Genomic DNA, 13,465 nt, shown 5'->3' on the forward strand with positions numbered 1-13,465 from the left:
ACAGGCACACACACACACAGGCACACACACACACACACACACAGACAGACACACACAAGCACGTTGCAGTTGAATGGGCTTTCTGATTGTGTTTCTGAGAATAGATAACCTGCTCTGAGAAAAAATAGATTCAGTTATTATAGTTATTATAATGGGACAAATCCTGAGTGTGTGATAGGATTTCATTTTGTTTTTCACACACTGCAAATGGAGGGATAGAAGGCGCCAGACAAGAACAGAGGAGAACAGTGCATTTAAGACGGACGGACGGACGGACGGACGGACGGACGGACGGACGGACGGACGGACAGACAGACAGACAGACAGACAGACAGACAGACAGACAGACAGACAGACAGACAGACAGACAGACAGACAGACAGACAGACAGACAGACAGACAGACAGACAGACAGACAGACATTGATACTGATCAATCAGTATGTATCATGTTTGTATTGGTCCTAACCTGGAAGGTTTGGAAGCTCATGCAGGTGCCGTATCGACAGTACATGACGTAGTGTTCACAGTTATACCACAGGAGGCTGTAGGCTGTGGAGCCCTGGAGCTTCTCTGCCCTGTCAGCCACTTCCTCTCCTTTCAGTGGGGGGCGACTGCACACCTGATAGACAGAGACAGAGGTACAGACAGCTGATAGACAGACAGAGGTACAGACAGCTGATAGACAGAGATACAGACAGCTGATAGACAGACAGAGGTACAGACAGCTGATAGACAGAGGTACAGACAGCTGATAGACAGACAGAGGTATAGACAGCTGATAGACAGAGACAGAGGTACAGACACCTGATAGACAGAGACAGAGGTACAGACAGCTGATAGACAGAGACAGAGATACAGACAGCTGATAGACAGAGATACAGATTCCTTTAGTGGGGAAAGGAAATGTTCAGCCTATAATTTGCTAACTAGTTAATTTTATAACACATTACCAAAAGTATGTGGACACCTGCGCTTCGAACAACTCATTCCAAAATCATGGCATTAATATGGAGTTGGTCCCCTCTTTGCTGTTATAACAGCCTCCACTCTTCTGGGAAGGCTTTCCATTAGATGTTGGAACATTGCTGTGGGGACTTGCTTCCAATCAGCCACAAGAGCATTAGTGAGGTGGGGCACTGATGTTGGGCGATTAGGCCTGGCTTGCAATCGGCCTTCCAATTCATCCCAAAGGTGTTTGATGGGGTTGAGGTCAGGGCTCTGTGCAGGCCAGTCAAGTTCTTCCACACCGATCTCAACAAACCATTTCTGTATGGACCTCGTTTTGTGCACTGGGGCATTGACATGCTGAAACAGGAAAGGGCCTTCCCCAAAACTGTTGCCACAAAGTTGGAAGCACAGAATCGTATAGAATGTCATTACATGCTGTAGCGTTAAGATTTCCCTTCACTGGAACTAAGGGGCCCGAACCATGGTAAACAGCCATTATTCCTCCACCAAACTTTACGGTTGGCACTATGCATTGGGGCAGGTAGAGTTCTCCTGGCATCTGCCAAACGCAGATTCGTCCGTCTGACTGCCAGATGGACGAAGCGTGATTCATCACTCCAAGGAACGCGTTTCCACTGCTCCAGAGTCCCATGATGCTGAGCTTTACACCACTCCAGCATTGTGCATGGTGATCTTAGGCTTGTGTGCGGCTGTTCGGCCATGGAAACCCATTTCATGAAGCTCCCAACGAACAGATGTTGTGCTGATGTTGTTTCCAGAGGCAGTTTGGAACTCGGTAGTGAGTGCTGCAACAGAGGACAGTCGATTTTTTATACGCTTCAGCACTCGGCGGTCCCCTTCTGTGAGCTTGTGTGGCCTACCACTTCACGGTTGAGCCGTTGTTGCTCCTAGACGTTTCCACTTCACAATAACAGCACTTACAGTTGACCGGGGGGCAGCACTAGCAGGGCTGAAATTTGACAAACTGACTTGTTGGAAAGGTGGCATCCTATGACGGTGCCGCGTTGAAAGTCAGTGAGCTCTTCAGTAAAGCCATTCTTCAGGCATAGTTTGTCTATGGAGATTGCATGGCGGTGTGCTTGATTTTATACACCTGTCAGCAACATGTGTGGCTGAAATAGCCGAATCCACTAATTTGACGTTGGTGTCCACGTACTTTTGTATATAGAGTCGATGTGCTACACTGATTCCTTATAGCTTATTTATGTAAACTCGCAATATCAGGCTGGTTTATCAGTATCCACCAGGATGGAACCAGGCAGTTTACATAGAGTTTCATCTATGGCTGCCTGCTGTATTTACTGTACCTTATCCATGGGGTTCACAATAATCTCTGAGCCGTAGGCAAAGTCTTCCACGGTGTCCACCCTCACACTGGCACACTGAGAGGAGGAGAGGAGTTACAGCACACACACACACACACACACACACACACACACATTTCTTTTGATTATAGACTGCTTATCATCCAATCATCCACTGCCCCCCACCCCAACACCCCACACTGCCCCCCACCCCACACTGCCCCCCCACTGCCCCCCCACCCCAACACCCCACACTGCCCCCCCCACCCCACACTGCCCCCCACCCCACACTGCCCCCCACTGCCCCACTGCCCCCCACCCCAACACCCCACACTGCCCCCCACCCCACACTGCTCGCCCACCCCACACTGCCCCCTCACCCCAACACCCCCCCCACCCCCACTGCCCCCCCACCCCACACTGCTCGCCCCACCCCACACTGCCCCTCACCCCAACACCCCACACCCCCCCCACCCCCCACTGCCCCCCCCACTCCACACTGCCCCCCCACCCCCCACTGCCCCCCACTCCACACTGCCCCCCACTCCACACTGCCCCCCCCACCCCACACTGCCCCCCCCACCCCACACTGCCCCCCACCCCAACACCCCACACTCCCCCCACCCCACACTGCTCCCCCCCCTCACCTTAGCGATGACCCCCAGTATCAGTCTGTTATTGGTGACCATCTCTCTGATCGCCTCCTCATCATCTGACAACACAGGTAGTATGTCAGGTATCAGGTGAGCTACCCGGCCACCGCCCAGGTAGATCCCAAAGTGAGTGAACAACGTCCGGGGTACCTGAATGAATAAATAAATACATTTAGTGTCCCAAATGGCACCCTATTCCCTATATAGTGGTACTACTATAGACCAGAGCCCTATTCCCTATATAGTGCACTACTTTAGACCAGAGTCCTATTCCCTATATAGTGCACTACTTTAGACCAGAGCCCTATTCCCTATATAGTGCACTACTTTAGACCAGAGCCCTATTCCCTATATATAGTGCACTACTTTAGACCGGAGCCCTATTCCCTATATAGTGCCCTACTATAGACCAGGGCCCTATTCCCTATATAGTGCACTACTTTAGACCAGAGCCCTATTCCCTATATAGTGCACTACTTTAGACCAGGGCCCTATTCCCTATATAGTGGTACTACTTTAGACCAGAGCCCTATGGAACCCTATTCCCTTTATAGTGAACTACTATAGACCAGAGACCTATTCCCTGTAAAGTGCACTACTTTTGACCAGAGGGAGCCCTATGGGCCAACTATGAAGGGAATAGGGGACCAATTGGGACTCAAATCCATAAAGGTTCCACAGCCATTTGACTACATGACATTGTATTCCATACCTCCAGCAGGTCTCCTCTCTGGAACATGGAATCATACTTCGATGGAGTTTCCTCTTTGGTTGTCGCCTGGTTTTTTCCTTTCTTTTTCTTGTCGTCTGTTTGTGCGGTGATGAACAGCAGGCCGAGGAGAGTGAGAGGAAACATGATCCTGACACGGAGGAAGAGAAGAGAGGAGAAGAGGACTGGACAGATGGACAGAAATGTGTAGGTGGTGAGGTGGAGAGTTGACTGAGAAACGGAGAGACAGAGTGTGGATAGAAAGAGAGAGAGAGAGAGAGAGAGAGAGAGGGGGAGAGAGTTCGCTACCCGGATATTTTTATTAGTCCAGCCTCTAGCCAGGTAGGTGGAGCTGAAGGAATTAGTCCTAACCACTGATCTAAGGTCAGTTTTGTCCTTCCCCAAAATTATTAAGTCTAGGATTTGACTGAGCCTGTAAACTGATCCTAAATCTGTGCCTAAGGACAACTCCTACTCAGAGCTGCAGATTAGATGGCTCTGGTCCAGGGCGTTACATGTGGCTTGTTGACACTGAGCCTCGGTGTTAGCAAACTGAACGTAACGCCTTGGACCAGAGCTGTGGATTAGAGTGATGTGGACACTTTTGCTGACTATTTCATCAATAACAAAGAAAGTCTCCATCACAAGTGGCACCCTATTCCATATTTTTAGGTCTTGGTCAAAGTAGTGCACTACATAGGGAACAGGGTGCCATAGGGCTCTGGTCAAAGTAGTGCACTACACACAGGGTGCCAGTTGGAATGTAAAGAGATTTGGATTTTGAAGCAGCAGGTACATAATCTTAACAGAACAATGGTATTATTTCCCAATGTTAAATCCAATGTCTGAAATTGCACCCTAATCCCTAAATTAGTGCACTATGTTTGACCATGGCGCATGGCTCCGGTCAAACGTAGTGCATGAGAAAATCTAGCCTGATCCCAGATCTGTTTGTGCTGTTTAGTAACTATGACCATAGGAGTTGGCAAGACAGCACAAACAGATCTGGAAGCAGACTAGACAACATATACCGACCGGTACATTGTATTTCCCCATACCAAAGGATAATGCATCATTACTGTAGGGCTGAAAAATTACGGTAACTTTCACAAAACTCCCTGGTTTTCTGGAAAGCCTGGCTGGAGGATTCCCTGTATGTTCTCCTTTAACCGCTTGTAATTCCGGGAATATAGCAAGAAAGATATCTGGAACACCGGGGAATTTTGGGAAAGTTACTGTAATTTTGCCAGTCTTTCTGGCCAGACTCAGGGATGCTCTGCAGAGAGAGGAAGTAATTAATGGATGGCTTGTTCCTCCTCTCCAACCATTTGTACACAACAATGGTAGGTTATATAATTAAAAGGTGCACTATGCAGAAATCAGTCCACCATTTCCTGGTTGCTAAAATTCGAATAGTTTGCCTAATATCATTTTTTTTTGTTTGTTGACAAAACAAGCAATGTATTGTGTAGAGAATCATTGTACCATCTAAACCAATGTGAAGTATCTTTTCAATAAACAAAAATATTGTATTTTCAGCTCTTTGAAGCTGGTGTAGAAAACTCGAAAGTAAAAGACCTCAAAAAACAAAAAACTTAAGAACGGGAAGCATAGAAATAGCACACACATAGAACAGATCCACCGTCTTCTTAGACTTGCTTTCAATGTGAATGACAGATCTATAACTCACGTTTCTATGTGAATTTAATCGGGGTCTACAGTGGTGAACAATAGAAGGAAATGGGTAAATTCATGATTTCCTTCATCCACTTTGATCAGAATCAGTAGTTCCAAAACACACAGCAGGTACTCTAAAGATAGATATTGCTGTGTAATAAGAATTGTGGCATATAAGGATATGTTAGTGAGAGAGAGAGAGAGAGAGAGAGAGAGAGAGAGAGAGAGAGAGAGAGAATTGAGGCACGTCTACAGTTACAGCGAGACAGTAAACGAGCCGTTTTGTCAGTCTTAAGTTACGGTATAGTGATTCAGACTCAACACACACAAACACACACATACAAGTCAGTATCAGTACACTACAGTGTTTAATGTTCAGGTATTTATTTACATCACAAAAACAGTATAAAGTTTTACGATGTAAAAAATAATACAATCTGTGCAAAGGTTCATGGTTAGAGATGGGTACAAACTCAAAAGTCAATATGACTGTACTGGTGTTTTTGTGGTATAAAACACATTCAGAGCGTGACACGGGCTACTGTCTGAACACTGTCGTAATGCTGCTGTTTAGGAGCGGCAGGTAGCCTAGTGGTTAGAGCGTTGGGCCAGTAACCGAAAGGTCGCTGGTTTGAATACCGGAGCTGAGTAGGTGAACAATCTGTTGCTTTGCTCTTGAGCAAGGCACTTAACTCTAATTGCTAATTGTACAATGGGGACCCCACTCCCTGCGGGTGTCTCAGGTGGAGTTGGGATATGCAAGAAACACCTTTCCATGTCACACTTGTGTGTGTGTGTGTGTGTGTGTGTAACATGACAAATATAAAACACCCCCAAAATTATTATGTTTTAAAAAAGAAAATACATTTTTATTGACACGTGAACATTTCCATTTCTGGAGATGTTAAATATATATATATATATATATATATATATTATCAAAATTCATATTGAAATGAAATGGAATTCCAGAATTCCAATTTCATTCTGGATTATTTTCCAGAATTTCCAGTATCAGCCTGCCATCCAGAGGGTGAAGGGAATGAGGAGGGTGGGAAGCGTGGTGTAAGGGGACATTCCCAGAAAGAGAACAGACAGAATTCCCAGGAACGCCGTCAACGGAACACTCCTATGATCCCGGATGATAGATTTCAGCCAATCACAGAACTAGAAGGAAAAATATGGAAAAGATGGTTTATATTATAGTGATAGACAAGGGGGAAGATTTAGAGGGCAAATGTGTGTGTGTGTGTAGTAGGGGTGTTGTGCCCTGTAGTAGAATATATTACAGGGAGGAGAAGATCACCTGTGTTAAATGTTGTGCCCTGTAGTAGAATATATTACAGGGAGGAGAAGATCACCCGTGTTAAATGTTGTGCCCTGTAGTAGAATATATTACAGGGAGGAGAAGATCACCCGTGTTAAATGTTGTGCCCTGTAGTAGAATATATTACAGGGAGGAGAAGATCACCCGTGTTAAATGTTGTGCCCTGTAGTAGAATATATTACAGGGAGGAGAAGATCACCCGTGTTAAATGTTGTGCCCTGTAGTAGAATATATTACAGGGAGGAGAAGATCACCCGTGTTAAATGTTGTGCCCTGTAGTAGAATATATTACAGGGAGGAGAAGATCACCCGTGTTAAATGTTGTGCCCTGTAGTAGACTATATTACAGGGAGGAGAAGATCACCCGTGTTAAATGTTGTGCCCTGTAGTAGAATATATTACAGGGAGGAGAAGATCACCCGTGTTAAATGTTGTGCCCTGTAGTAGAATATATTACAGGGAGGAGAAGATCACCCGTGTTAAATGTTGTGCCCTGTAGTAGAATATATTACAGGGAGGAGAAGATCACCCGTGTTAAATGTTGTGCCCTGTAGTAGAATATATTACAGGGAGGAGAAGATCACCCGTGTTAAATGTTGTGCCCTGTAGTAGAATATATTACAGGGAGGAGAAGATCACCCGTGTTAAATGTTGTGCCCTGTAGTAGAATATATTACAGGGAGGAGAAGATCACCCGTGTTAAATGTTGTGCCCTGTAGTAGAATATATTACAGGGAGGAGAAGATCACCCGTGTTAAATGTTGTGCCCTGTAGTAGAATATATTACAGGGAGGAGAAGATCACCCGTGTTAAATGTTGTGCCCTGTAGTAGAATATATTACAGGGAGGAGAAGATCACCCGTGTTAAATGTTGTGCCCTGTAGTAGAATATATTACAGGGAGGAGAAGATCACCCGTGTTAAATGTTGTGCCCTGTAGTAGAATATATTACAGGGAGGAGAAGATCACCCGTGTTAAATGTTGTGCCCTGTAGTAGAATATATTACAGGGAGGAGAAGATCACCCGTGTTAAATGTTGTGCCCTGTAGTAGAATATATTACAGGGAGGAGAAGATCACCCGTGTTAAATGTTGTGCCCTGTAGTAGAATATATTACAGGGAGGAGAAGATCACCCGTGTTAAATGTTGTGCCCTGTAGTAGACTATCTAAGTGCCATAATCATGTCATGATATACATAACATGTCTCATTTGGTCAATATCAGATACACTTTGTTTTGACTCTTGGGCCTTTGGCAAGATAAAATATTCCTTTAGGACAAAAAACACATATTGTATACGTCTCTCTCTCTCTCCCTCTCTTTCCTCCTCCCTCCCTCTCTCTCTCTCTTCTCTCTCTCTCTCTCTCTCGCTCTTTCTTTCCTCCCTCTCTCTCTCTCTCTTTCCTCCCTCTCTCTCTCTCTTTCCTCCCTCTCTCTCTTTCCTCCCTCTCTCTCTCTTTCCTCCCTCTCTCTCTCTTTCCTCCCTCTCTCTCTCTTTCCTCCCTCTCTCTCTTTCCTCTCTCTCTCTCTTTCCTCCCTCTCTCTCTCTTTCCTCCCTCTCTCTTCTTTCCTCCCTCTCTCTCGCTCTTTCTTTCCTCCCTCTCTCTCTCTCTCTCTTCCCTCTCTCTCTCTTCTCTCTCTCTCTCTCTCGCTATTTCTTTCCTCCCTCTCTCTCTCTTTCCTCCCTCTCTTTCTTTCCTCCCTCTCTCTCGCTCTTTCTTTCCTCCCTCTCTCTCTCTCTTCCTCCCTCTCTCTCTCTCTCTTTCCTCCCTCTCTCTCTCTCTCTTTCCTCCCTCTCTCTCTTTCCTCCCTCTCTCTCTTTCCTCCCTCTCTCTCTCTTTCCTCCCTTTCTCTTTCCTCCCTCTCTCTCTCTCCCTCACTGGCTCTGAAGTAAGCAAGTGCTACAGAACGCTATTCTGTCTCTGCTTCTACTCTGCGGTAGCTGGTCTTTGTAGCCAACATATCAAGTTACAGTCAAATATGTCTAAAGTTGTTGAATAAGTTTCCATCCAGACTACTACTGTCTGTCTCAAACGGCACCCTGTTGATTCTTTAGGCTTTATAGTACACTACTTTTGACCAGGGCCTATAGAGTCTGGTTAAAAGTAGTGCACTATATAGGGAATAGGGTGCCAGCTCTGGTCTAAAGTAGTGCACTATATAGGGAATATGATGCCAGCCCTGGTTAAAAGCAGTGCACTATATAGGGAATAGGGTGCCAGCTCTGGTCTAAAGTAGTGCACTATATAGGGAATAGGGTGCCAGTCCTCATTTTGGGGGAAATCATGGTTAGCCTATAAAAGGTCCAGAAAACCTCAGCTACCCCTCCTGCCCAACAGTACTGCCAGTCCTCAACTCTGGTTAAAATCACCTCCCCAAATACTGCAGTGATTTGGCCTGTCGACAATAGGACCGTTGTTCTCCATTTGTCTTGAGAAACGAACGACCAACAAACCAGATTTCCCACTAAGAACATTAAGCCAGTAACCTAACGTAGCAGGTGAAAAATAAACGTCTGAAACGATATCCCCCTGCATTATGGTCTTGACGAGAAGAAAAAAAATATATATAAAAAAAAAAATAAAGTAAAACATTTCGGGGGAGGTTCTCTTCTGCACTGTTTGACCAATCCAGTAAATGTGGAGGAGGAGTTAAGATGGCGTGTCACCTTGTTAACGGCCAAAAGAGGAAGTCACATCACATCAGCTCTCTTTCCATTTCCCCCTGAAAACCGGAGACATCCTGCTGTTAAAAACTTGACTAATATTAAGCCAGTGACGTGTTGGTGGATCAACCGCGTCCCATACACACCTTCTACAGAAGACATATGTCTAGATTGAATATTCTACTTCAATTCCTTTGTGTGCCTTCTTCTGTATATATATATATATATATATTTTTTTTTTAAATATGTTTATCATAGTTTTATTCATTTAACTTTTGAAGTATTATTCACTTATTGATAATGCTTTGTGGAGAGATGAACCTGTAAGTAGGCCTGAGCATTTCATTGCACTTTTTATATGACAAATAAACAAACTTGAATTAACAAACTTGAATGAACAAACCTGAACTTGAAAATAGGTATTTTAGCCTGGTCCCAGACCTGGTTGTTCTCTTGCCAAACCCATTGCTCATTGAATGGGCCCTGGTGAAAAGTAGTGCACTATATAGGGAATAGGGTGCCAGCACTAGTTAAAAGTAGTACACTATATAGGGAATAGGGTGTCAGCTCTGGTTAAAAGTAGTGCACTATATAGGGAATAGGGTGCCATTTGGGACGTATAGCCTCAACTTGCTCTTTTTTAGCAGAACCAATGGAATAGAATGAACAGAATTCGCCGACGGGTTCTACAAGAGAACGGAGCTAAGAACGGAATTCTTTTCAAAGCGAGTTCTTTCTGCCTGACGTTCTATGAACAACAGACATTAAAATGGGCTATACTAGTCTAGCTTAGCTTTACTCAATGGTGCTAATTTAAAACGGAAACAAACTCAGACTCTCACCAGACCTGCAGACTAAGAAGCCTAGTGAGCCTATCAACTGAAAATGGCCTAATTTAAATACTGTGTTGATGTTATGATACACAGTCTTTCCATAGTTTTCTCGCTCGGACTGGTCCACATTTGTTTCAGGAAGCAAGGCGTATGTCGCGCATCACTGTTTCACAGGAGTGGCATATGAACTTTTTTTATATATATATATATATATATATATATATATATATATATATATATATATATATATATATATATATATATATATATATATAAAAAAATATATATATATATGATATGGTCATTATTTCAACTGGCTAGCCAGCTAACTTAACTAACTTAACTTTCGCTAGCGAGCTAGCTAACAATTTAGAAACAAGCAAAAACATTGTTTTGAAAGTTTCCTGGTTTTCTAGATTGACATATACTACATTAATTTTTAAACGATTGGGTTCATTGGTGTTACAATACACCAGTTATGCCATGTTGCACCGTCAGGCTGCTGATGTCATGCAGCTTGTCGTTTTTTCGTGTATATACTTTCTCATAAACGACAATGACAAGTTTGACGTCGGACGACAATTAGAAGGTTCATGAAGTCACTGCGATAACTATATACAGATATGTCAAAAAAAAGACGTATTACAAACCAGCCTTTAGTCTTGAAATCTAAACCCATTCAGCCTCACATGTGAATCCTTAAAGAGATGTCTGAGGCTCAGGCTTATTAAGAGGGTGTGAACGGTGCTGAATGGGTGGAGACAAAGAAGAGCTCTTTATTAGATACCAAAACATCCAAGGGCTATTTTCTCAAAAATGAGTTTACAAGTTTATACAACTTTCAAAGCATAATTACTTTCCCATTGTTCCTCAAATGTAATGTTTGATTATACCATTTTCTAGCTCTGAGTCTCTACTTTAACTACTTTAGGGCATGGGGGTACGGGGGAAGTGGACCCCGTTTTGTGTTCCAGGAAACATGGACAAATAATTTGCTGCGTGCCAAATGGCACCTTATTCACATAAGGCACTACTATAGACCAGAGCAGGACACTACTATAGACCAGAGCAGGACACTACTATAGACCAGAGCAGGACACTACTATAGACCAGAGCAGGACACTACTATAGACCAGAGCAGGGCACTACTATAGACCAGAGCAGGACACTACTATAGACCAGAGCAGGACACTACTATAGACCAGAGCAGGACACTACTATAGACCAGAGCAGGGCACCACTATAGACCAGAGCACTACTATAGACCAGAGCACTACTATAGACCAGAGCACTACTATAGACCAGAGCAGGGCACTAGTTTAGACAAGAGCAGGGCACCACTATAGACCAGAGCACTACTATAGACCAGAGCAGGGCACCACTATAGACCAGAGCAGAGCACTACTATAGACCAGAGCAGGACACTACTATAGACCAGAGCAGAGCACTACTATAGACCAGAGCAGGGCACTACTATAGACCAGAGCAGGGCACTACTATAGACCAGAGCAGGGCACTACTATAGACCAGAGCAGGACACTACTATAGACCAGAGCAGAGCACTACTATAGACCAGAGCACTACTATAGACCAGAGCACTACTATAGACCAGAGCAGGACACTACTATAGACCAGAGCAGGACACTACTATAGACCAGAGCAGGGCACTAGTTTAGACCAGAGCAGGACACTAGTTTAGACCAGAGCAGGACACTAGTAATAATAATAATAATAATAATAATAGGCCTATTTAGGGAATATAGTGTCATTGTGGACCTAGACATTGTCTGCCTTCTCCATCATGATCACAACTGTTCTATAAACATTGACCCATATTGATGCACATCATTGACGTCGCTCACAGAGTAAAGTAGACTACGGAACGTTTTGTTGTTGTTGTTGCCTATTTTACTTGAGATTAATAAAACGATTCCAGCTTTTATCATAGCTTACTTTGAATGGAGTTATACTAACTTTTCTTTAATCAAGGCGTATAGGCCTATCACCTAAACCAGCAAGTACTAGTTCACACAGTATTTACTTCATCTATAGATGGATATGTTCATGTATAAATATTCCCAATTCTGCAACTAGTTATAGAAACGGGCAGAGTCCTGAAGCATCACTCGCGCAACAGTTCCAAGAGCGCACACAGGACCACACATCCGATGTTTAATCAACACCTATGAAATGTAAGGTCTGCATAGTAAAACAACGTTATCATGTTGCAGTTAGCTGAACTTTGGGAAGATGGCATCTTCAAAAAGGTCCGTGCTGTGCGTTAAAAAGAAAGAAGAAGAAAGGCCAATATCAATAGGTTACCTTGTCTGTCTGAATGCTGATTGCGCTGCCGTACCGGCAGTAAGTAACGAAATGTTCACAGTTATTCCACAGCAAACTGTAACGTATCTTCCCAACCATTTCCTCCGCTCTCCTCGCAATCTCTTCGCTATCCAACGGTCGTTTCTGCACGGTAGTGTCCATAACGTTAAGTAAAATTGACGCGCCGTAGGCAAAATCCTCAACAGTATCCACCCGGATGCTGGCGCTCTTGGAGAGAACGCCGAGAACTAAACGTTTGTTAGTTACCGTCACCTGAATGAAACGCTTGTCCGTTGTAAAAAGTGGCAAAATATCCGGAATTAGATGTGCCACCCGGTTGTCCCCTAAATAGATACCGAAATGAGTGAATAGAGTCCGGGGAACTTCTAACAAGTCTCCCCGCTGGTATAGGGAGTCTGGGAGTGCGGTGTCGACGGAGGGATCGGGGACCTCCTCTTTCTCGCAGTGATTTGTAACTATCTTCTTCTCCCTCTCTCTCTGTGTGTCTGAAAAAAACAGACTTGTCCTGAAGTGATTGAAGACATTGAGGTGAGTGAGGAAGAATACTTTTTCCAGGAGTAATGTGAGCGAATCCAACATGTTTATTTGGAGGGGAATTTCTTGTCCTTGTTGTGTTTTTTTTTTCTTCTTCCCGTAGATGTTGTCCTCCTCGCCTCGCGCTCCTCTATCATCTTCAGCTCGCGGCCAATTTCAACGGGGAGCCCACGATGACGTGGTGAGGGATCCGAGGATCCGATTGGCTGCTGTTTGAAAGCAGAGTATTACGGTAGGTAGTCCTCATTCTGGAGAGAGACAGAGACGGAGAGAGAGCCAGAGAGAGAGAGAGAGACAGACAGACAGACAGACAGACGGAGAGAGAGAGAAAGAAAGAGAAAGAGACAGAGACGGAGAGAGAGAGAGGTTACAGCTTGTTGTCTTCTTACATTTTGTTCTCAAGGCTACAGGCAGTGGACATGCAGACCACAACTAGTTACAGATGGTTA

General features: G+C 44.3%; 2 protein-coding genes across 2 annotated transcripts in view; both read right to left on the reverse strand.

The window, feature by feature from the left end:
- LOC106578182 (lecithin retinol acyltransferase) overlaps positions 1-5,018 on the reverse strand; it is an 8,324-nt gene extending 3,306 nt beyond the window's left edge. The window contains exons 1-4 of the mRNA XM_014156817.2: positions 3,641-5,018; positions 2,923-3,078; positions 2,279-2,353; positions 469-621 (exon numbers count right to left, since the gene is read on the reverse strand). Coding sequence (XP_014012292.1) covers positions 469-621; positions 2,279-2,353; positions 2,923-3,078; positions 3,641-3,784 — 528 coding nt within the window. The 5' untranslated portion in view covers positions 3,785-5,018. The remainder of the gene's footprint in view (positions 1-468; positions 622-2,278; positions 2,354-2,922; positions 3,079-3,640) is intronic.
- A 645-nt stretch (positions 5,019-5,663) lies between these two features.
- On the reverse strand, positions 5,664-13,225 carry LOC106578168 (lecithin retinol acyltransferase). Its single transcript, XM_014156797.2, has 2 exons — positions 12,462-13,225; positions 5,664-6,481 (listed from the first exon to the last, which is right to left on the reverse strand). The coding sequence occupies exons 1-2, from the start codon at positions 13,059-13,061 to the stop codon at positions 6,329-6,331; spliced, it is 753 nt and encodes a 250-aa protein (XP_014012272.1). The 5' UTR covers positions 13,062-13,225; the 3' UTR covers positions 5,664-6,328.
- Between the last annotated feature and the right edge of the window lie 240 nt (positions 13,226-13,465).

Source organism: Salmo salar, chromosome ssa18 (assembly GCF_905237065.1).
Source record: "Salmo salar chromosome ssa18, Ssal_v3.1, whole genome shotgun sequence".
Taxonomy (NCBI): Eukaryota; Metazoa; Chordata; class Actinopteri; order Salmoniformes; family Salmonidae; genus Salmo; species Salmo salar.